At 35.6% G+C, this 26,088-nt stretch overlaps 1 protein-coding gene across 2 annotated transcripts in view; it reads right to left on the bottom strand.

Moving 5' to 3' along the window:
- SBF2 (SET binding factor 2) overlaps window positions 1–26,088 on the bottom strand; it is a 412,105-nt gene that overhangs the window by 185,801 nt on the left and 200,216 nt on the right. For both annotated transcript variants that reach the window (XM_090264085.1, XM_090264092.1), the window contains exons 4-6: window positions 23,939–24,061; window positions 22,542–22,652; window positions 20,799–20,904 (exon numbers count right to left, since the gene is read on the bottom strand). In XM_090264085.1, the coding sequence (XP_090120211.1) occupies window positions 20,799–20,904; window positions 22,542–22,652; window positions 23,939–24,061 (340 nt within the window). The remainder of the gene's footprint in view (window positions 1–20,798; window positions 20,905–22,541; window positions 22,653–23,938; window positions 24,062–26,088) is intronic.

Here is a 26,088-nt window from a genome sequence, read left to right as displayed (position 1 = left end):
TTACAGGGAAACAACAGTAGAGTGGATGAAACTGAGAATCAAATTATTGATTTGGAACACAAGAAAACAAAAAACAAGCAATCAGAACAACAAAAAGAAAAAAAGAATCCAAAAAAATGACAACAGTGTAAGCAGCCTCTGGAACAACTTCAAGCATCCCAACATTAGCATCATAGGGGTGCCAGAGGGAGAACAAAAAGAGCAAGGAATTGGAAATATATTTGAAAAAATAATGAAAGAAAACTTACCTAATTTGGAGAAGAAAATAGACATGCAAGTCCAGAAGCACAGAGAGTCCCAAACAAGATGGATGCAAAGAGGCCCACTCCAAGGCACATCATAAATAAAATGTCAAAGATTAAAGATAAAGAAATAATCTTAAAAGCAGCAAGAGTAAAGAAGCTAGTTATCTAAAGGGGAGTTCTAATAAGACTGTCGGCTGATTTCTCAAAAGAAACTTTGCATGCAAGAAGGGACTGGCAAGAAATATTCAAAGTCATGAAAAGCAGGGACCTACAGCCAAGATTGCACTACCCAGCAAAGCTATCGTTTGGAATCAAAGGGCAGATAAAGAGCTTCTCACACAAGATAAAGCTAAAGGAGTTCTTCATCACCAAACCATTATTTATGAAATGTTAAAAGGACTTATTTAAGAAAAAGAAGATCAAAGCTATGAACAACAAAATGGCAAAAAAATACATACCTATCAACAATTTAATCTAAAAAACAAACTAAGCAAACAACAAGAAAAGAGATAGAATCATGGATATAAAGAGTGTTTTAATGGCTGCCAGACGGGAGGAGGGTATGGGAGAACGGGTAAAGAGGTGAGGGGATTAAGAGATACAATAGATAGTTACAGAACAGCCATGGGGATGTAAAGTATAGGAAATGGAGTAGCCGAAGAATTTATACATATAACAAATGGTCAGGAACAACGGTGGGAGGGTTTTCTGAAGGAGTGGGGGTGCTGGATGAAAGAGTGACAAAGGGGGAAAAATCAGGACAACTGTAATAATATAATCAATAAAATATAATTTTTAAACAAGTAATGGGATAATGCTTGGAGTTCTCAGCACCGTATCATGATAAATAATCAAGATATATTAGCTGATATTATGGTTGTTGTAATTATTGTACTTTTTACCATTCAGTTCCTTTGAAGTTAGGTAGGGTTCTAATGCTAAAAATGATTGAAAACACCTGAACCACAAGATTTAAGTCTGAGCTCCATGTCAAAACGCCTTCACAGTCCCACTCCCATCTTTCCAATCCTGGTGCCACCTCCCACACCTCTGTGATCCATATTGAACTAATGAAGCTCTCAGAACTCTTACTTCAGTTTGATATCTCTGCTACTTTTGCTGATTTCCTTTCTGCCTGAGGTCCCCTTCATTAAAACAAGAACTCCTCAAAGACAGCACTGGGCTTTATACACTGTTCACCCCCTCCTGCCAAGCACAACATCTGCTATACAGTAGGCACTCAAGAACGTTTCACTGTACTGACAGTCTCTCTGAATGGTGACATGAGTCACTATTAAAAGACATTAAAACTTCCATTAAAAAATGTCAGAGAATATTTTTATAAATGTAGATAGGGAAAGTATAAAATGTACAAATCATAAATGAAAGAATTGATAAATTATTTGTAAAAAATGACATTGAAAAGTGAAGATAATTTCAGACTGCAAAAATTATCTAGAATGAAGCCCTGGCTGCTGTGGCTCAGTGGATTGAGTGTTGGCCTGCGAACCAAGTGTTGCTGGTTCGATTCCCAGTCAGGGCACATGACTTGGTTGCACGTCAGGTCCCCAGTTGGGGGTGCGAGTGAGAGGCAACCACACAGTGATGTTTCTCTCCCCTCTCTTTCTCCTTTCCCCTCTCTCTAAAAATAAGCAAACAAATAAATTATTAAAAAAATATCTAGAATGTATATAAATGTAAAATAAGTGCAAAAAATAAGATTTTTAAATTCCTACTAAAATCAACAGAAAAAAGTCAACAAAAGAGAACACATTTGACCCTTTGAATTGTGTGGATCCACTTACACTCAGGTTTAAAAAAAAAAGAAAAAGTAGTCTAAATGTGTTCTTGATGATTTTTTCTTTTCTTTTTTAAAGATTTTATTTATTTTTAGAAAGAAGGGAAGGGAGAGAGGAAGAGAGGGAGAGAAACACCAGTGTGTGAGAGTTACATTTATTGGTGACGATGCTCACAACCCAGGCCTGTGCCCTGACTGGGAACAACCAGCAACCTTTCACTTTGTGGGATGACATTCAACCCACTGAGTCACACCAGTCAGGGCCCTTATGATTTTCTTAAGAACTTTTTTCTAGCTAACTTGAGTGTAAGACTACAGTATATAATATACAAAATATGTGTTAATCCACTGTTCATGTTTTGATTAATGTTTCCATTCAACAATAGGCTAACAGTTAAGTTTGGGAAGTGTCAAAAATTATCCATGGATTTTCGACTGCTCAGGGGGTTGGTGCCCCTAACTCTCATGTTGTTCAAGGGAGAAAAGTAATATGAACTTACAATTTACAGAAGAGGAAACTAAAATGGCTGATAATCATATGAAAAGATGCTCTAACACCTCCAATAATAAGAAAAATTCAACCCAATAAATTCTTGAGATATGACTTTAAACCTATCACAAGCTTAAATTAAAGTTTCTATGAGGATGAGTAAGGAAAAGAAACTACATACATACTGCTGTGAAGAATATAAATAAAGTTAAGATGCACATACCCTATGATCTAGTTATTACAGTAATTCAAGGTAATTCCATTATTAGTTATTTATCACTGAAACCCTTTCATGTGTACCTTAAAAAAGTATAAGAGGGTATATTGTAACAGTATTTGAAATAATAACCAGAAGTATTGTCTTTGGTGATGTTAATTTTGTTCATCTAAACCTTTCAATGCTGTCTCAGTTCTCCAAAGTACAGTAGATATTTTTCCTTCCAACTAACAATCTGTGGTTAGACACTTTAGATCATGCCAATATCTTGTTCCTCGCCAAAATTTCTGCGTAGATTTAGCAACTATACGTATACTTCATTTTACTGCACTTTCCTTTACTGTGCCTGGCAGATATTTCATTTTTTACAAATTAAAGGTTTGTGGCAACTCTGCATCGAGCAAATTTGTTGGTGCCATCAAACAATACTACAAAGCCACTGTGGTCAAAAGAGTCTGGTACTGGCATAAGAACAGACATATAGATGAGTGGAACAGAATAGAGAGTCCAGAAATAAACCCAGGCCTCTATGGTCAACTAATATTTGATAAAGGAGGAAGGAACATAAAATGGAGTGAGAAGAGCCTCTTTAACAAATGGTGCTGGAAGAACTGGACAGGGACGTGCAAAAAAATGAAACTAGACCACCAACTTACACCACACACGAGAATAAACTCAAGATGGATCAAAGACTTAAATGTAAGCCGTGACACCATAGAAGTCCTAGAGGAAAACACAGGCAGGAAAATTTCAGATATCCCACGTAACAATATTTTCATGGAAACATCTCCTAAGGCAAGAGAAATAAAGGAAAAAATAAACGATTGGGACTACATCAAACTAAAGAGTTTCTGCTCAGCAAAAGAAAACATCAGCAAGCTGAAAAGGAAACCAACCATAAGGGAAAACATATTTGCCAATGATATCATAGACAGAGGACTAATCTCCAAAATATATAAAGACCTTATACGACTCAACATCAAGAAAACAAACAACCCAATTAAAAAATGGGCAAAGGACCCGAACAAACACTTCTCCGAAGAGGACATACAGAAGGTCCATAGACACATGAAAAAATGCTCAACATCATTAGCCATAAGAGAGATGCAAATAAAAACCACAATGAGATACCACTTTACACCTGTCAGAATGGCCATCATCAACAAATCAACAAACACAAGTGCTGGCGAGGATGTGGAGAAACGGGATCCCTACTGCACTGTTGGTGGGAATGCAGACTGGTGCAGCCACTATGGAAAACAGTATGGAATTACCTCAAAAAACTAAAAATGGAACTGCCTTTTGAACCAGTGATTCCACTGCTAGGATTATACCCGAAAAATCCTAAAACCCTAATTCAAAAGAACTTATGCACACCTATGTTCATAGCAGTGCTATTTACAATAGTCAAGTGCTGGAAACAGCCTAAGTGCCCATCTGTAGATGAGTGGATCAAAAAACTGTGGTACATTTACACAATGGAGTACTATGCAGCAGAAAGAAAGAAAGAACTCCTGCCATTTGCAACAACATGGATGGAACTAGAGAGAATTATGCTTAGTGAAATAAGCCAGGCAAAGAAAGAAAAATACCATATGATATCACCTAATACAGGAAACTAAAGAACAACATAAACAAACGAACTAAATAGGACAAGGAGTAGAATAGCAGTCAATAGGGGGGAGGGGGGAGGGGGGAGGGAGAGAAGGGGGATAAGTAAGGGAAGGGTTTAGTCAAGAAACGTGTATAAATGACTCATGGACATGGACAACGGGGAGGGATATGATTGGGGGAGAAGGGGTGGGCTGGGTGGGGAAGAGCAATGGGGGAAAAATGGGACAACTGTAATTGAAAAACCTAAAAAAATATATATATATATATACTGATAGGAAAAAAAAATGTGAAGAAGGCATACATTTGTAAGGTTCTCTATCCTACTTACATTATTTTTAAAAACTAGTTTATGATATCAAGGGGGGAAATATTACACTAAACTTATTAAGACAGGACTTATGTCTCATATGGTAGAAATGAATTAGGGACAGTGTTCTAGTGCTTAAAGAGTAAGGTTTTCATTATCCAGGAAGATTACATAGTGTAACACAGAATAATTTACCCATACCTAGTTTACCTATACTATAACCCACACATCAAATATTTTAAGAAATTACATTAATGTTTTTATTCCTAACTAGCAATGCGTGGTGTTGTGTTCGTATCTACAGTTATTTTAAAATTTAATTTCTTTAAACTATAAGTGAAAATCAGTTTTCTATATAACTTTGAATCATTCCCTAGTCTTCGGTAGCCAGAATCCATCCAAAGCTGCACATTAACAGTAGAGAAGACAATATGAAAAACAAACATTCCAATGATAATTACTACTGATTTCAGTACAATGGTATAAACACATCCTGTTGATTATTAAAATAGTAAAACATTCTGAAAAATGACTTCCTGAATTTAACTTTTCTTTAGGGTTAAAGTTCTAAAATCTGTAACATCAGACATTAACAAATGTATTTGTTTCCTGTGTTGAAAAAACACCACCAAAAACTTTGCTCCAGAATCTTCCCCTTCTCTGAATAACGGTAACATGCTGCACAAATAGAACAGTATATCTCAGTTTTCAAATGGGAAAATTAAGGAAATTAAGGCCATCATATCAAGATAGAATATATTTCAGAAGCCTTAAACAATTTATGATAGTTCTTTCTGGTCAACCCACAATGGAGAAAGCAATATACTAATGGTCCTGACTTTATACAAGGCACAAAAAAGGAGATTTCCCTGACACTGGACCTGTATTTGTTGAGTACCTACTATGCTCCAGGCACTGGAATAGAGCAATGAAAAAAAACAAGATCCCTACCTTGACATATTAACTAAAGCTTTGTATATTTTAGAGTTCAGTTTTGTAATTATTGCTGAAAGGCAATGTTTAGAAAGTGTTACAAATTCAGAATATTATTTCTAAATGTTAGAAATGGAATTCTTCTAAGTAAAAAATAGTCAAGAAATGTAATTGAATTGGGCAATTGTATGTGGGTATATTTTAGTGATTACAAGCACGAGCTTATTCCCTTGAGGGTGACTTAAATTAAATACTCTTTCTGCAGTTATAAGTAGAGCTTAGCAACAGGGTAATCTTTAAATATAAGAAGTCAGTTAACTAATACATATGACCACAAAGAATTCAAATAAAAAATGTGTATATGCCTAGTAACAATCCATAAAAGACCACAAAACCAACACTGTGAAAGGTATAGCACATGTCCTTCCTTGTTTAACACTAGAATTGGTTTTCTGAGTCTAGGATAATCACATTAAATTATTCTAACACCAAAATGGCCCAGATTCCTAGTCTGTGCCTGTTTTGATTGACCAGGTTTTAAAATCTACTTTAACATCTAACTTGAAGAGGCAGGAAACAAAAGGGGCCTTAGGAGTAGAAGAGCAAACAAAGGGGAAGGATAAATATAGAGTAAATGGAGATTTAAAGCATGGAGCAGAAATAACACCTTTTTTAATATCCAAAATCTAACTCTTAATGGATTAAAAATTTTTTTTATTGATGAGAGAGCAATAGAGAAAGAAACATCGATTTGTTGTTCCACGTATATATGCATTCATTGGTTGATTCTTGTATGTGACCTGATTGGGGATGAACCCACAACCTTGGCATACTGCAACAATGCTCTAACAAACCAAGCTAGTCAGCCAGGGCCAGATATAACACCTTTAATTAAAACTCTTTCTTCTTTTCTCCTTTCCTCTGGTCCTCCACTGATAAAATCTTTACAGAGCTGCTAAACTCTAGTGACGGATATAAAGAAATCGGAGGCACGCTAGTAGGAGCTCACAGTTCTGTGAATGGCAGGTTGGTAAATAAATAGTTAAGACACAAAGGATAGAGACATGAACAAAATGCTACAGAGCACAGAAAAGAGGGTGACTTGTCCTGTCATAATTTGTAAGATGCATATTCTTAAATGTTGGAGTAGCCATATTTTATAAGAAGAATACTCTCTGAAGTGCTGAAAGAGAATCATAAAGTCTTACACAAGAGAACTTTGTGACAATGAAGGATAACCCCTACATGGCTATATTGACTCAGAGTTTGCATTTGTTAAAGGATAATTCAATACAAAGAGAGAGAGAGTTATTTAACAGCAGCATTTAAGCACCATAAAAGATAAAATGAAGAAGAGAGTTTTGAACCAGAATTCTCAAAAACTGTCCATGTTTTATTTATGTGTAATTCTAACAAGCGTAGCATAGTAGTCAACAAGCACTAAATCAGTCAATGATTGTCAGTCTTTGGTATTTTAAAATAGTTTCCTTTACAAAACTACCATAAATATTTAATCTTTAATTTTGAAAAGAAAAGGAATCAACTTCCTGATAACATTCTAACTACTTCCTACAACCCAATGCTCAAGTGGTAACAACTATTTCATGAAGGCCTTTCAGAGTGCTACACATTACTCATGTTCTTCCTTCTGCCTGGAAAAGCCCTTCTCACCTCTTTTCTAGCTAGTTAAGTTAGCTCTTGATATCTGTATTATTGCACTAATTATACTGTACTGTAATTCTTAAAACATCTGTTTCTCCACTATGCTAAAAGTATATCTGGGATAAGGGCTATGATATTTTTTATGTTTATATCCCTATTACTAGCACAGGACGTGGCATATGGCAATAGCCTTGTAAAACATTTGATAAAAAAGAAAAAAGAAAAAAAAATTTCTGCAGGTGGACATTACAGGAACTTTATATTCTGTGAGATATATTTATTTAAGTATATTTATTGATTACACTATTACAGTTGTCCTAAATTTTTCCCCTTTGCCCCACTCTGCCTGGCACCTCCCTTCCCTCCAGCAATCTTACCCTCCCTTAGTTCATGTCCATGGGTCATGCATATAAGTCCTTTGGCTTCTCCATTTCCAATACTATTCTTGATGTCCCTCTGTTTATTTTGTACCTACCATTTATGCTTCTTGATCTCTGTACCTTTTCCCCTCATTCTTCCCCTACCTCCTAACCACTGACAATCCTCCATATGATCTCCATAACTATGGCTCTGTTCCTGTTCTAGTTGTTTGCTTTGTTTGTTTTTTTAGATTCATTTGTTGATAGTTATGAGTTTGTTGTCATTTTACTGTTCATAGTTTTGATCTTCTTTTTCTTAAATGTGTCCCTTTAATATTTCAGACAGTAAGGGTTCGATGATGATGAACTCCTTTAGCTTTACCTTATCTTGGGAACACTTTATTTGCCCTTGCTTTTCATCACTGTGAATAGTTCTTGCCAGCCCCTTCGTGCCTGCAAGGTTTCTTTTGAGAAATCAGCTGACAGTCTTATGGGAATTCCTTTGCAGGTAACTCTTTTCGCTTGCTGCTTTTAAGATTCTCTCTTTAATCAATAAAACACACCAAAAAAACAAACAAACAAAAAAACCCTCTTTATCTTTAACCTTTGGCATTTTGATTATGATGTGTTTTGGTGAGGTCCTCTTTGGATCTAGATTGTTTGGAACTCTCTGTGCTTCCTGGACTTGTATGTCTATTTCCTTAGCCAAAATTGGGAAATTTTCCTTCATTATCTTTTCACACAAGTTTTCAGTTTCTTGCTTTTCCTCTTCTCGGTCTGGCACTACTATGATTTGGATGTCGGCATGTATAAAGTTGTCCCAGAAGTTCCTAAGCCTCTCTTAGTCTTTTTTTTCAATTCTTGTTTCTTTATTCTGTACTGGTTGACTGTTTATTTCTTCCTTATGTTCCAAATCATTAATTTTAAGCCCAGTTTCCTTCCCTTCACCATTGGTTTTGTGTGGATTTTCCTTTGTTTCACTTAGCCTAGCCTTCACTTCTTCCCTTCTGTGTTTGCCATACTCAGTCATGTTTCTCAAGTCTGTGAGCATCATTATCACCAGTGTTTTGAACTCTTCCTATGTTAGGTTGGCTATTTCCTTGTCACTTAGTTCTCCCACTGGAGCCTTGATCTGCTCCCTCTTTTGGGTCATACTTGTCTGTCTCAATTTGACAGCCTCCTGTATTTGCCTGTGTCTTAGGTAGAGCTGTTGCATCTGTAACATTGTAAGGGGTGGAGCCTTAGGTATTCATCAGTGTGGGGCGACCTGTTTCACCACCTTGTGGCACTGTATGTGGGGGATGGGTCAGAGAGGAAACAATGCCACTTGCTCAGCACTTTTCCCTTCCTGTCACTTCATCTGCTTCCCTGGTGCCCCTCTAGCTGTTGCCCCGTTGATGGTTCCCAAAGTGGGTGGGTTTGCAGATGTTCTAGGACCAGGGGTCCTCTAAACAGACTCTCATGAAAGATAGGCAGCTTCTTCTGCCGCCCAAGCCCCCACTGATTTTCACAGCCAGAAGCAATATGGTTTTATTTTCCTGACGCTGGACCTGTGAGCTGAGCAGTCTGGCCTGGGACTGGGATCACTCCCCAGGTGTCCTTCCTGGCTTTTATAAGGTGTGACTGGCTTTTTCCAATGGTCAGCCACAGCCACTGCCTTGCTGCCACCGCAACCGCCACAGGCACCACATGGTGTCCTCTCTGCCCCTGCCCTGCCTCTCCTACCTGTCTGGATGAGTCTTGCTTCTTTATATCCTTGCAGTTCCATTTCTTGGTCGTTCTGGTTGTTTTTTGTTTTGTGGTAGATGTGATCCTTCTTATGGTTGTGGAAGGAGGCAGAGTGTGTCTACCTATGCCTCCACCTTGGCCAGAAGTCTATTTTCTATGATATTTATTTAAAAAAAAATTAAATTAGAACAATCTTCTCTAGAGATCATTAGGCCTCTGGAGTTGAATACACATTGTAAGCCATTTCTTCAGAAAAGTGCTCCAGAATAAGCTTGTGAGAAGATTTCATTTGTTTCAAATCCCCAACGAAAATATCTAATACTCAAACTGTCAAAAAATAATTAATCATAGATATAGTAAAACATTACAGTACTTTTTTACATAGAGGATATTATGCCATTTATACTAATGGCCTAAACTATGTGCACTCAACTTCTCTAACTATATTTTTTACTCCATATATTGAAAAAGAAAATGCCCACTTCATTTTTCCCATTAAAATTGACAATAATACTAAAACGAGTAATGTTATATAAATAAGCTGGGAAAACTGAGTGGAAATACAAACATGATCCAAGGTACTAGATTTTGACCACTGAAGAAAATAAACAAGAATCATTCTACAACTGATGCATTAATTTAGGCGGTTCATAACTTTACCAATCAACATATTCTTAAAGTTATTTCCTGACTTCCAGCCAAGATGGAGGCGTAGACAGACACGCTGCATCTCCCTCCACAAATAAGAAGGAATACAACGACCTCAAAACTAGAGATAACCAGAAATTCCAGAATATCAAGCTGTATGGAAGTCCAACAAACAAAGATATAAAGAAGAAATACTCATCCAGACAGAAAGGAGGGATGAAGCCCAGGCGGAGAGGACACGGAGTGGTGGTGGCAGCAGCAGTGGCAGTGGCAGGCAGGCGGAAAGCATAGTTACACATTTTAAAAAGTCAGGAGGGATGTTCCCAGCTCCTCACCAGACCATGCAGCTCACGGTCCCAGCACCAGGGAAAATCAAGCCTCATTGCTTCTGACTGTGCAAACCAGTGGGGGTTGGGGCAGAGGAAAAAACTGCCAGTCTCTCGGCAGAGTCTGCTTGTTTAAAGGGCCCCCACAGTCCTAGAACATCCACAGACCCACCCACTCTGGGAACAACGGCCAGGATAAAAGCTAGAGGGGCGCCAGTCCCATACGGAAGTGGGAGAAGTGCCTGGAAAAGGGGCAAGTGCTGGACAAGCAGCATTGTTCCTTCTCGGACCCCTCCCCCACATACAGCATCACAACGTGGTGAATGGGTTGCCCTGTACTGATGAACCCTAAGGCTCCACCTCTTAAACGTAACAGGAGTGACAGCTCTACCTAAAACACAGAGGCAAACAAACGCGGGAGCCTGTCAAGATGAGACAGAAAAGTATGGCCCAAAAGAGGGAACAGATCAAGGTTCCAGTGGGAGAACTAAGCGATGAGGAGATAGTCAACCTAACAGATGATGAGATAGCCAACCTAACAGATGAAGAGTTCAAATCACTGGTGATAAAAATGCTCACAGGCTTGATAGATATGCTTAAGTACAGCAAATGCATAACGGAAGAAGTGAAGGCTATGCTAAGTGAAACAAAGGAAAATCCACACAAAACTAATGGTGAAGGGAAGAAAACCCAGGTTCGGATCAATGATTTGAAACATAAGGAAAAAAAAAGTCAACCAGTACAGAATGAGGAAACAAGAATTGAAAAAAATGAGGAGAGCCTTAGAAACCTCTTGGACTTTAAACATGCCAACATCCAAAATATAGGGGTGCCAGAAGGAGAAGAGGAAGAGCAAGAAATTGAAAACTTATGTGAAAAAATAATGGAGGGAAACTTCCCAAATTTGGCGAAGGAAATAGACATAGAAGTCCAGGAAGCACAGTGTCTCAAACAAGCTAGACCCAAAGAGGACCACACCAAGACATATTATAATTAAAATGCCCAAGGTGAAAGATAAAGAGAGAATTCCAAAAGCAGCAAGAGAAAAGTGGAGAGTTACCTACAAAGGATTGTCTGTAGGTCTATCAGCTGATTTCTCAAAAGAAACTTTGCAGGCAAGAAGGAACTGGCAAGAAGTATTCAATGTGATGAAAAGTAAGGACCTAAACCAAGATTACTCTATCCAGCAAAGCTATCATTTAGAACAGAAGGGCAGATGAAGTGCTTCCCAGACAAGGTAAAGCTAAAAGAGTTCATCATCATCAAGCCATTATTATATAAAATATTAAAGGAACTTATTTAAGAAAAAGATCAAAACCATGAACACTAAAATGACAAACTCACAACTATCTACAACTGAATCTAAAAAAAAAAAAAAATCCAACTAAGCAAACCAGAATAGGAACAGAATCATAGGTATGGGTATGATTTGGAGGGTTATCAGCTGGGAGTGGGGAGGGGGAGAAATGGGGAAATGGTGCAGGGATTAGAAAGCATAATTGGTTGGTACAAAATAGGGGGAAGTTAAGAATATTATAGGAAAAGGTGAAGCCAAAGAACTTATATGCATGAGCCATGGACATGAACTAAGGGGGTGTGGGATTGCTGGAGGAAATGGGGGTACCGGGCAGAGGGGAGCAAAGGGGGAAAAAAATGGAACTACTGTAACAACATATTAAATAAAATATACTTTAAAAAAATAAAAAATAAAATAAAGGTATTTCCTTTAAAGAGAACAATTTTGCACAACCTAACCCTTCATATTGTCCTCTGGTATCATTTCATTGTTCTATTTCAGGAACATAAGTTATTTTTGATACACTTATAAAGGTTAATATCACTTCAAGAGTAATTATATAGCATTATAAAGAGAAGCTTTTCCAGGGGAACACAAAAGAGAATACCAAACATTTTCCATTAATATTTAAAAGCAGAAATAACTTTCTGAATAGCAAGTTACAGCTACAATCGATATTTTAAGAAGTTTATGTACAAAGTAAAAATAATGTTTGTAAGATAAACTAAAGAAAAACTCTAACATTTAATAATTTTTAAAATATATATTTAGTATTAGAGATTATCTACATCTACATTTAGTACTGGAGTTAATGAAAAACTGGCTAACGTTAAATATGAGTAAACAAAAATCAGTATGCATATTAAGAGTTTATATCAAGACTGAATCATGAAGAAATAGAAATTCTGAAGAAACCAACAATGAGTAAAGAGATTGAAAACAGTAATTAAATCTCCCTAGAAAGTCCAAGATTAAATAGTTTCACTGGTGAATTCTACGAAACATTTAAAGATATATACCAATTCTTCTTGATTCTTCCAAAAAAAGTAAAGAGAAGGGAACATTCCCAAACTAATTTTACAAGGCTTGTGTTATCTTAATGATAAAGGCAGATAAGGGAACTACAGAGGGTCCCTGATTTACAATGGTTTAATTTACAGTTCTTTTTTTTTTTTTGCTGTGTGGTTGCCTCTCACTCGTGCCCCCAACTGGGGACCTGACATGCAACTTAGTAATATGCCCTGACTGGGAATCGAACCAGCGACACTTGGCTCACAGGCCGATGCTCAATCCACTGAGCCACAGCAGCCAGGGCTCTAATTTATAGTTCTTAAACTGTAAGACAGCAATATGCATTCAGTAGAAACTGTACTTCAAATTTTGAATTTTTATATTTTCCCAGGCAAGCAATATGTGGTACAATACCCTCTCATGATGTTGGGCAGCGGTAGTGAGTCACAGCTCCTAGTCAGGCTACAATCACAAACGTAAACAACCAATTCCCCAGAGTGTACTACCATGTTGCCAGCATTTTTTGGATACTGTGGTCTGAGCATGTTTCAGGTAGGCTATACTAACTATGGTGTTCAGTAGGTTAGGTGTATTAAATGCATCTTCAACTTGGAATATTCTCAGCTTATGATGGGTTTACCGGGACATAACCCCATCATAAGTAAAGGAGCATCTGTATAAGAAAACTATAGGCCAATATCCCTGATAAATACAAATGCATAATTTCTCATTGAAATACCAGCAAAATGATGCAACAGCACATTAAAGGAATCATAGAGAATGAAAAAGTGGGATTTATTCCTGAGATGCAAGGATAGTTTTACATACACAAAATCAATGTAATAAAAACACATTAAAAGATTAAAAATTCATGTGATTATCTCAATAGATACATAAAAACTTCAATATGCTTTCATAATTAAGAAGTCTTAACAAACTGGGAATAGAAGTAATGTATTTCAACACAATATATGCCACACATTTCAAGCCCACCGCTAATATCTTACTCAATGGTGAAAGGTTAAAAGCTTTCCTGGTAAAATCAGGAACAAGACTATGGTGTCCACTTTCACCACTCCTATTCAACATAGCACTAGAAATCCTAGCCAGAGCAATTGTGCAAAATAAAGAAATTAAAAGCATCCAAATCAGAAAGGAGAAAGTAACACTGTCTCTTTACAGATGAAATGATCTTATATTTAGAAAATTCTAAAGACTCCACCAAAAAGCTGTAAGAATGAGCATACAAAAACCAGTTGTATTTCTAAACACTAACAACTATCTGAAAATGAAGTAAAGAAAACCATCTCATATATAAAAGCATAAAGATAACAAAATACTTAAAAGTAAATTTAACTGAGGGGAAAGATCTGATGTTAAAAACTACAAGACTTTGAGGAAAGAACTTGAAGACACAAATAAGTGGAAAGGTATCTCATGTTCTTCAATCAGAAGAAGTAATATTATTAAAACTGTCAATAGTCTCTCCAAACATCTATGTATTCAATGCAATCTCTATAAAAATTACAATGACATTTTTCACAGAAATAGAAAAAAATCCTAAAATTTATATGGAACCGTAAAAGACCCCAAATAGTCAAAACAGTCTGGAGAAAGAAGGATAAAGCTGGAGATTATTATAATTCCTGATTTCAAACTATATTAGAAAGTTACAGTACAGTATTGGCAAAAAAAACAAAACAAAACAAAAAAAAAAACAGATAAATCAATGGAACCAACTCAAGGGCTTAGAAACAAACTCTACAAATGCCTGATAAAGGAGCCAAGAATATTCAACGGGGAAAAGAGAGTCTCTTCACTACACAGTGATGGCACACTGAATAGTCACACACAAAAAGAATGAAATTGGGCCCCGTCTCACATCAGTCACAAAAAATAACTTGAAATGAATCAGATACATAAATATAAGAACCCAAACTATAAACTACTAGAAAAAAAAATGGGGGCCGGGGGATTCCTTGACACTGGTCTTGGTAATGATTTTTTTGGATGTGACACCAAAAGTGCAAGCAGCAAAAGCAAAAGTAAACAAATGGGCTATAGCAAACTAAAAAGTTTCTGTACAGCAAAAGAAACAATTGGTAAAATAAAAAGGCAACCTACAGAATAGAAAATATGTGTAAAGCACCTCTGTAATAAGGGATAAATATCCAAAGTATGTAAGGAACTTTCAACTCACAGCAAAAAAACAAAAAGCAAATAACCTGATTAAAAAATGGGCAAAGGCTTTGAATAGACATTTTTCCAAAGAAGACATACAAATGCTGAAAGGTATGCAAAAAGAGAGTCAACATCACAATCATCAAGGAAATGCAAATCAAAACCACAATGAGATATTACCTAACACCTGTTACAATGATTATTTTCTAAAAGAAAAGAGATAGCCTTGGCTGGTGTGGCTTAGTTGGCTGGAGCAACGTCCCATAGACCGAAAGGTTACGGGTTCAGTCCCCAATCAGGCGAGTGCGAGAAGGCAGCCAATCAAGGTTTCTTTCTCACATCAATGTCTCTGTGTCTCTCTGTCTATCTCTCTCTCCCTGCCCCCTTGATCTCACTCTGAAGTAATGAGAAAATATCCTTGGGTGAGGATTAAAAAAATAAAATAAAAGGGAGTGTCAGCAAGGCCTTGGAGAAAAGGGAACTGCTGTCCACTGTTGGTGGGAATATAAATTGGTGTAGCCATTAGGGGAAACAGTATGGAGGTTCCTCAAAAATTTAAAACTAAAACTATCATATGATCCAGCCATCTCATGTCTAGGTATATATATATCTAAAGAAAATGAAATCAATATCTCAAAGAGGTATCAACAGCCAAGACACAAACAAACTACAGTCTATCAGTGGATGAATGTATAAAGAAAATGTGTTATGTATAATGCAATGCAATATTATTCAGCCAAAAAAATGAAATCCTGTCTTTTGTGACAATGTGGAGAAAACTTGAAAGCATTCTGCTAAGTAAAAAAGACAGACTAAAACAAATAATTTACATTGTCACTTATTTGGGGAATCTAAAAGAGGTGAACTCATAGAAATAGAGAGTTGAATACTTGTTGCCAGGTGTTAAAGGTTAGGGGAAATGGGAAAATGTTGGTTGAACAGTACAAATTCCAGGTATAAGGTGAATAAATTCTGGGGATCTAATGTAGAGCATGGTGACTATAATTAATGATACTGTGTTATATACTTGAAAGTTGTTAAGAGAGTAGGTCTTAAATGTTATTAGTGTGCACACACACAAATGATAATTATGTAAGGGGATGGAGATTTAACTAACCTTAACGTCGTAATCATTTTGCAATACATAAGTGCATCAAGTCATCATACTATAAACCTTAAACTTACATGTTATATATGTCGATAATATCTCATCAATAAAGCTGGAAAAAAGTATAAACACAGGAAATACAAGACTAAAGTTGTTTAATTAGAAAAACACAGTGATGATAACTGAAGGCCCAAGATCACTTTAATCTCTGACTTTAAAATGTATAAAAAAAATAATATACTGTAAAAACTGAGACTAAGTATTCTAAAGCTGGTGCGTTTGCCATTAAAATCCAAATTAGGAACTTCTGGTCAAGATGGCGGTGTAGGCAGACATGGCTCACCTCTTCACACAACCACATCAAAATTACATCTAAAATATAAAACCATTACTCAGAACCATCAGAAATCGAATTGAATGGAAGTCTGACAACTATGGAATTTAAGAAACCACTTTCATCCAGACTGAGCCAGTAGGCTGGTGCCATATCTGCCACTCCATCAACCTGGCTAACACTGTCTGACCCATGTTGGAGATCCCCAAAGACTCCACCCCACCCAACTTAAGGGGCCATCCAAGCTGCTTTTCCATATGAATGGCTAAGGGGAAAATCAGGACAACTGTAATAGTATAATCAATAAAATATAATTTTTTAAAAATCCAAATTTTAAGTGAATAGGTGTGACAAAAGATATGAGAATTTCACAAAATTATTTGGATCAAGGAAAGACACCTAAGTTAAACAGCTGTGGAATTGATTAAAAATCACCAGGGCTATAAACACCAGTTCCTGTGAATACAATATTATTAACATAAAAAACTACAGTTTCTCACACTTAAAGCACAAATTTTCAGGTAAACAAATTTAGTCCACATAGAAGAAGCAACAAGAAGCAAACAACAACAAAAAGATGGCAAGTAAGAAATTAAAGTAATTAAGGAAATTATGGGGAATGAGGTGGGTGATGGCGGAAGTCCATGTAATGATTTCAGGCAAACACAGAGAACTCTCAACTGTGGAAAACACATTCATTATCGTACAATCCTAGAAGAATCAAGAAAATGTTATCGTTAAATTTAGACTTTTTACAGGAAGACTAGCCAAGGCTACCGAAGAATCTTATAGTCTTTATCTGCTTCCTGTCTGTGCTTTGTAAAATCCACCACCACCACCCCACCCCCAGCCCAGGTAGTGAACTCTGATAATGGTCTAACACTGGCTTTCAACAACAGTCCAACTGAAATGACTGGTGATAAGAGCATGCCTTTAGACACAATTATCAGTACCACATGCTTTAGAAAACACAACTCTGCATACATCGCTGTTTTAGAGGCATCTTTCTTTCTCCTTTCCTGTCTTATCTTTTCCTTATTCCTTCCCTGAAAAAGTAACTTTTGAATATGTAAGCAAAAGATAATAAAGTTCAAAATACTTGAGAGTAAAATAATGAAACTTGATCCTCAAATGGCTAATTATGTTTTTCTGGCACACTTCATCCATTCAGAGTATCTCCTAATGAAATATATCTGCTGTTCTCTTCACTGCTAGCACATTCATTCATTTATTCAACCAACATTGATGCCTTTTGCGCCCAAGGTATTATGCCAGATATGCAGGACACAAAGAATAAATTTTAATTATTCTTTTATTATTCCTCTATCATAAAGGCAGTTCTGGAAGCTCACAGCCTAGTAAGGGAAAACTTCATATTAATAGATGGGGGAAAAACATAAGGCAGAATTTCCAGAAGATCCCTGGGGATATCTAAGAATCAATATTTTATCAACCTCTAGACTTATTATTATTTGAGAAAAATAAAATCTCTAATTTGTTCAAGTATTGCACTTTAAAAAATAAGTTATACATATAGCTAGTTTTACAAGTTTTAAAAAATATATTTATTGCAAGATAAGATACGAATAGGGAAAACTATATGAATCAAATGCAAGGCTTAGTGACTATGTTATAAACACAACACAGATCAAGAAGAATTTTGCCAGCAACCTTGGATTCCCCTTCCATGTGCCCCCCTCACTACCATCACTCTATGCCATACTGACCATTATCCTGACTTTTTTCTATTAACCATTTTTCTGATTTTTTTTTCTATAGACAGTTTTATCACCCAAATGTGCATATCTGGATACTATCGTTCAATCTTACTTTGTTAAAAATGAGATGTGTTTTAAATCTCTTTTAATCTAGAGCCCCTTCCTCCATTTCTTTCCTTTCCTTATAATTTATTTGTTAAAGAATCTGGATGTTTCTCTGTCTCTCTTTCTCCTTTCCCCTCTCTCTAAAAATAAATAAATAAGCAAACAAACAAATAAATAATTAAAAAAAAAATCTGGGATATGATATCCATATTTTCCGAGAGCCTGAATTTTGACAAATGCAGTCTCTTGGTGCAGTTCAATGTGTTCCCTTATCTTCTGTACTTCCTATGATCAGACTCAGATTTAGCCCCGCTGGTAAAATCTATGGGTAATGTTGTTTTTTTTAAAGACTATTAACTTTTAGAGTGAGGTGAAAATAGATGAAGAAAAATATCAACATGAAAGAGAAACAAACATCAATAGGTTGCCTCTGGCACACACACCGTCCAGGGACCGAACGCGCTACCAAGGCTTGTGCTCTGACTGGGAATTGAAATGGTAACCTTTCCCTTTATGGGATGGCACCGAACCTACCCAGCCACACCAGCCAGGTCAAACTACAGGTAATGTTTGGCAAGACTTGGCACATCATATCTGCTTGTTTTTCTTCTTATGATAACGGTTACTGGTGCTTAGATCTTCATTCATTGAGGATTATAAAATGACGATGTTCTATCTCTATAATTTCTTTTTCACCTATTGATAGAATACTTTTAAAAAGAGACAATTCTCCTCACCTACTATTGGGTTTCCCTGTAGTATATAGTTAATATACAGGCAGAACAAATGCTTGATTCATTTCCTTTACTGAAAGTTTTCAAGATAATAAATTGGTTCCCTGACATGTTCTGGAATAACAATATTATTTAAAGATTTTATTTATTCATTTTTAGAGAGGAAGGGAGGCAGAAAAAGAGGGAGGGAAACATAGATCGGTTGCCTCTTGCACATGCCCCAACGGGGGACCAGACCCACAACCCAGGCATATGCCCTGAAGAGGAATGAAACTGGCGACATTTCACTTGGCAGGACAGTGCGCAACCAACTGAGGCACACTGGCTAGGGCTGGAATAACAATATTTTAATTTTTTAATTTTAATATTATTGTGAGAGCTTTATAAAAGAGTCTCCACTGGTAAACCTTGAACTCAAACTTTCCCTTGCCCCATAGGACATCAATAATGCTGATCAGCTCTTCAGTTATTTCTCCAAAAATACAGATGCTCTGGGAAAAATTGATCCCAAATGTTTGGCTTACTTCTCTCAGTTTTATGCTTTTCCTAGACAATGGTTTGGTAATTCTTTACCCGCCTCTGATGCTTTCAAGCAGATGTTTATATTTGTACAGCTTTTCTAGTAGTCAGTGTTAAGAGGGTTAGTCTGAATTATATAGACCACCATTACTGGAAGAGAGGTCCAGATTTTATAAATTTATACTTTATAGCAGTTTTTCTCAGTTCGAGGACTACTGGTATTTGAGGTAAAATTCTTCTAGTCCATATATGAGGATGTCATGCATAAAAAATGTTTAATACCTCTGGTCCTTGGCACTAGATGCCAGTAACAACCCCCCTCCTCCCCCTACACCACTGTAAAACTCAAAAGCATGAGAGATTTATAAGACAATCATTAAGTACAAGATAAATGGTAGCAATTGAAAATGTGAAATTATTGTGTCATATCCTTCTATTCCTCTTCAAGGTAAGTCTTTGCTTTGATTGATCCTTTAGAGGAATATGGCCCCTTTTAAAAGTAAAAAAGGCAGAATAGTGCTTTGCTAAAATTACAAGTCAGTGGTTAGTAGGGACCACGGACAGGCTGTAGTTAGTCCATGAACCCCTAAAAGTGAGTAGAGAGAGATTTAATTAGCAAGATATTCTCTAGAGGAATAAGTACCATCAGATAAAACCTATTTCACACATTAAAAAAATAGCTTTAATTAAATTAGGACTCAGTTGAGATGACTCAGTGAGTAGAAACTTTCAGGGAGGAAGAGAAGAAGAGAGTTTAGAGTTTGAACTATTGAAGGGGGGTTGATGTAATGGGGAAAAATTACTGCTTTGGGATTGATTTCATGATCCATCTTTATTAGGATACTAGAAAACTCTGCTTATAATTAATCTCTTCCAAAGCTTTCTAAATTTGACTGATTAAAATAGCAGCAGAAGAATAAGGACGGAGCCTCTAATGAAAAAGAAGTGATAAGTTACAGAGCTGAGAAAGAAAGAAAATTTGTTCAAGGAACTAAGAATTCCATGGAGAAGCAGAGTCTTTTATCATTAAGTTTTATTACTCTTTAAATGAAGTACAAACTGTCCAATGTACAGAGAGAGCACTTTCTGGTGTCCTCCCCACCCCCAATTCTTCATCCTAGCCATTGGTGGGATGAGGAGGACAGGATTTTTAGTTCCATCAGACAAAATTTCTACAAAAGTAATTTCATCATAGAAAAGCAAAATATACTGTCTATTCATTTTTTAAAGCACAAAGAAAGTATGTCTACTTTTGAATAGTCTAATGACCCTAGAGCAGAGGGGGCCTGGGTTAAAGATTAAAAGAAAAGAGAATACTACCCATGTAATTATATATCTTATATATCAGGTATTTAATGGTTTGCTTTTTATTTTCTAGATTCATGTCAGGTGATGTGAGCTTAAAATAAATGTTGTTTTGTAGGCATCCACAAGAGGACATTGAAAATAGGAGAAGAGACATACCTAACTGCTGGAACAGGAGAGCCACACTAGTGCCCGTGACAGGGAGGCTATTGTGCAAAGGAGTCTGGATCAGCTGTCTATCACCTGCACCCAAGGAAAACAGCTTCTGCAGCATGGGAAAACAAACACACACACACACATATACAATGACATAAATGATTTCTTTTCAGACATTTTCTTAAGATTAAAAAAAAAAGCCTTTGATATTCAGATTTAGAGCAGATGATGGCCATACTAAGATGCAATTAACAGATGCAAAGGGCAATAATGTAACCCAAAACATTCAAGTAGTTGAAAGTTGAAAATTTAATAACAGTGAAATACAAAATCACTGACAATCACACTTAAGTGAAAAACAATAAAATGTTAAAGTCAACATTTTTATGCCAATTATAGTTCAATAAAACTGGAAAATATAAAATATAGTATGAACCTTATATGTATAATAATTTTAAAATTTCTAGTAGCCACAATAAAGTTTTTAAAATTAAAATGTAAATAAAATGAAGTGAACAAATATCCTATAAAACGAAGACCCATAAAACAAATCCACTGCTTAAAGCTTAGGTCCAATCGCAACCAAACTCATATTTCAAATTCTGCCGTTGGAGCACAGGTAGGACAGTGAGGGAAGAGAGCGTAGGAGGTAAAAAGGGGGAATAAAACCTTAAAATAAAAAAGACACTGGGATAGACGGAAGACATTTAAAAAGGCAAGGGGCAAAGAAAAAGGATGGCAATTTCACTGTAAATAATCTATGCCAGATTGAAGATAAATCATGTAAATTTTAGAAGACTATGCTCTTCACCAATATTATATAAGAATAAGCAAAGTAGGTGATCAACTAATCAATTTTAGGGCTTAAGGAAATGTCTTTTTTCTTTTTAAGTATTGTGCCTTAGAAACATTAAGTCATAGAGCCATGGTTCTTATTTTTCTACCTCTGGACAAACATGAAAATCTCAAGATATACAGAAGATGAAAAACACATGACCACTTTGAGAAAGTTTTATTTGAGTAAAACAGCTTAATTTCCTCATTTGAGGCTCAATCTTTGGCAAAATCCTTGGGAAATTTTCAGGTATAGATTAAACTTTCCAAAGATCTGGGATTTTGAACCATGGTCAACATTACTATTACTAAAGGTGGCAAACTGAAAAAAGAAAAATAAACCCTCTTCTTTCAAATTTTAAATGTAAGCTATTTCATTCAAGATTACACACAACACACAAAAGTGTGTTAAGACCATATGTAATTACTGTTATTCAGGGAAATAAATAAATTGATGGATCTATTCAGAAATAATTACAAGGTTACAAAAATTGTTCTGTTTTCTTAATGTTATTTCTTATTTTTTTCCACTTAAACATTTCTGATTTAAGTTAATTAAATGAGGCATAACTATATAGAGTAAGAGGGGTACAAAGAACACATTTAAAAGTTTGACTTTAAAAAGTATATTATAACAAAATGTAAACCGGAGTTCAAGTTACACAAATATCACTTCTAATTATGCTATGTGAAAGGTGAACCCTGTGTTAAAATTAACCTCATGACCTAAGAAAAGAATGCAATCTTAGGTCTCTAGAAGGCAGACCATGGGGACAATGCTTAACTAAGATCCTTTTAAGAACAAAAATATTTAAAGAATTCTTTTTCTTCCCTTTTCTTCACTAATTAAGTTAAGTGAACAAGAGGGGAAGAGGAACAGGCCTTCTTCATTGCCGTTTTTATGCTATTTACCTGAGACCCTCCAGCCGCTGGGACAAGGCATGCACACAGGTTTGCAATGAGACTTTCCAAGGAGACATTCAGACTGTCCACATATACAGTGTAGATCAAACCCAGGCAAGCCTGCAAAGGGAAGATTCATGTAGTTATTTCATGGAAAAAGTAAGCACTAAAATAAAATTGTTGTGACATCTGCTCCTAGGAAAATTTCTCTTTGAACCTAGTAGAATATATTGTACAGTGACATGGAAGAAATTTTAAGCAGCAAATGTTATTAAGTTTATTAAATTTTCTCCGGAACCAGAAGCTCTAAATGAGCTTTTGAAATGAGCTTATAAAAAGCAGAAATCCATAATTTGTAAAACAGGTGTTTGTGCTGAGAAAACCACTCTGGCAAATTTGTAGGGCCTAAAACTGTTTTTTTTTTTTTTTTTTTGGTCTCAAAATAAACATTTAGAAATTTTATTTTGTTTTGTGATCCTTATAAATTCAGAACATTTATTCTACATAAAAATTTAACTTACACAAATTATTACAAAAGATCACATTATAGGAACAAAATGTGATTAACACTTTAGGCTCAGAAGAAAGTAGGTGGTAAAAATGCAATCTTTCAGTTTATCAAATTTTGTAATTATGAAAAATTATTATTTGCTAGGAATCACTTCATTGCCATAGAAATATTGACACCAAGTTAATTTTTTAAATACAATGTAATCTCAACAATATAGAAGTTTTCCACAAATTATGTCCTTAGGTATGGTTTATATTTTCCAAAGCAGATCTGTGATGTTAGACCATGGTCAACATACTACTACTAAAGTTCACAACTGAAATAAGAAAAAAATAAGCCCTTTTCTTTCAAAGCTTAAACGTATTTATAGCTAAATTAAAATTTTTCCTTACATTTGAAAACTCTGAATGTCTAAAAAACAAAATATCTAGAAGTAAACAATTTTTTAAGGCTATGTTGGCAATGGTACTATCAGACTATTTGAGAACACAAATATTCATCCTCTTTACTTCAACCTGGATCATCAAAAGGTGAGTAAAAGTACACAAAGTTGTTGTATTACTAATGCATTTTACATTTGCTATAGGTAATCAAAATGATTTCTTTAAGATACATAAATTTTGGAATCAGTAAACAAGGGACCTTTAAAAAAACACTACATTCTTATAATTTAAATAGTCACATTAACTTACTCAGGTATTTATTTCATCCAACATGAAAACATTTCTGTTGTTAGTACTAATTTTATTGAATTCCTAAGTCAATTTATTTTAAATACAAAGACATTTTAAATACAAAGGACTTGTTACCATGGTTCACTCAAAACAGATCTACACAGTTATATATATATTTTATTGATATTACATATCAATAATGACAACTAAGAGTTCTTTACCCTAAAAATTTCTGGATAATCTAATCTGGATACCAGCACCAGGCTTTTGGGAGCAAACACTTCTGCAGGTTGAATTAAACCAGTCACTTCTACATCACCTTCAATTTCTTCTTTCTTTGTTCCCTAGAAAAAGAGGCACTGTAATCAACACAGACAGAATTTCCTAGGTTTATAACTCACAAAAGATAGACAATCACATTTTCATATAATTTACAAAATCCAAAATTAATTGCGTGATATAATTTATAATATAATTTACAAAACTCAAACTAAAAACAAAGAGCATACTTTGAAAGGCATCTGAATTATAAAGCAGGGTATACTTCTTTCATTTTTGAAAAGCTCCTCAAGCTATGGATATGTACCAAACTTTATTTGAGCATTTGGTTTCTGTGTGAGGTACCAGTAATCAAAGGTAAATTAGACACATTCAAGTTATTTTAAATAGCAACCCCCAAGCTAAAATTGACATTCATTTAAATGGAAAGTCAGTTTTCAAGAAAAGAAAAATTTGTTTTAGAAGTGAGGCACTAATTTTCATTTTTGTTTTTCTGCTTGTCCAAATCTTTCAAACAAAAGTGATATTCTTTTAAGATTCTAAGGCTTGCAGACTGTTTGATGCTTAGAAGTAAAGCCCAATCAGCTCTAAATTCCTTTTGCCCCTAAGCAACAATGCTGATTTTAGGGGGTGGGGGGTGGGGATATATTTTTATACACGAAATTAAGTTTCAGAATGCACTTCATGTCACTGAACTATACATTTAAAAGTGGTTAAAATGGCAAATATTTTCTCATATATATTTTAGCATAATAAAAATGCTGAATAAAAAACAGCCAACTTTCAATTACTAAATACTGGTTAATGAAACAAACTTTGAAAAATATTATTCTCATTTATTAGTTAACAAACATTTCCTGTGCACCTATTGTTCCATAATACTATATGATGCACTATAAAAGTTTTAAGTAAAAAATAATACAAGGTAGTAAATCATTCAGATTTATTTCTAGATGATACTGTAACATGTTAGGACATCTTCCCTAACTAGAATTCTCTTTTCTTTCCTTTCTAATAATGAAAAGTCAGCTTAAAATTTATCTTTCTTCCTAAAGCCGTTCCTTTATTGATTTTTCTCTTACTCCGAATTCCTAGTACAGTTCACCAACATATCACACCTGCTCATACTTATTCCTCCCGCCAAACCTCTCCCCAAATGACACAAAATGCCATATCCAACTTGACATCTCCACTTGGATGACTAACAGTTATCTCAAACATGCCCAAAACATAGTGCCAATCTTTCTCCCCAAATTCTACTCCTGCAGAATTCCCCATCTTAGTGGAAATCCTATTCTATTCAGCAAATCAAAAATCTTGATTCCCCTTTCTTTTATATCCCATATCCAAACTGTCAGCAAATCCTGATTTCTAACCATCTCTGCTGCTACCATAATAACTGTGAGCCACCATCATTGCTTGTCTGGATTATTTCCAACAGGTTCCCTCAGTCTCCTCCATTCCTCTTTGGCCCAGTTTGCTTTCTTGCTGCTCCTTAAACATGCTGGGCATTCTCCCAGCTAAGGGTCTTGAGCATTTGTTTGTTACTCCTTTGCCTGGAATACTCTTTCCACAGATATCCTAAGGACCTTCATTAGGTCTTCATTTAGGGGATGTCTTCTCTGTTAAGCTGATGCTGGCACCCTACTTGAAATTGCAAGGACCTAACACTATCCCCTTTCCTTGCTTTATTTTTCTTTATGGCATTTATTACCATCCAACATATTATCCATTTTTATCTAGTGTTTCACTCCATGACGACTAGGATTTCTGTCTGGTTTCTTCCCCGTAATTTCCAGCTTCCTAAAACAAGAGCTGGGCACATAGTTGATACTTAGTATTTATCTATTGCATACATGCAGGAATGAATTTTCTTTGAATAGTTTTCTGGGTATTTTACCAAGGGAAATCCTCCCCTATTCATGGGGGTCAGAATTGTATTTTCTATTTGCTTTGGAGCCTGTATAGTTTTTAGTACAGTGAAAGATAACCAAGTTATTATATGTCTATAAAATGCACATATCTAAAGGGAACTATTCATTTACTTTTTATATGTGTGATATGGTCCATATGCTCTTGAAAGGTTTTCATT

This window comes from Furipterus horrens, unplaced genomic scaffold, assembly GCF_987537825.1.
Source record: "Furipterus horrens unplaced genomic scaffold, mFurHor1.1.pri manual_scaffold_2, whole genome shotgun sequence".
In the NCBI taxonomy this organism is placed as follows: domain Eukaryota; kingdom Metazoa; phylum Chordata; class Mammalia; order Chiroptera; family Furipteridae; genus Furipterus; species Furipterus horrens.
Note: the sequence above shows the minus strand (reverse complement) of the source record. Positions and strands in the feature narration are given on the sequence as shown.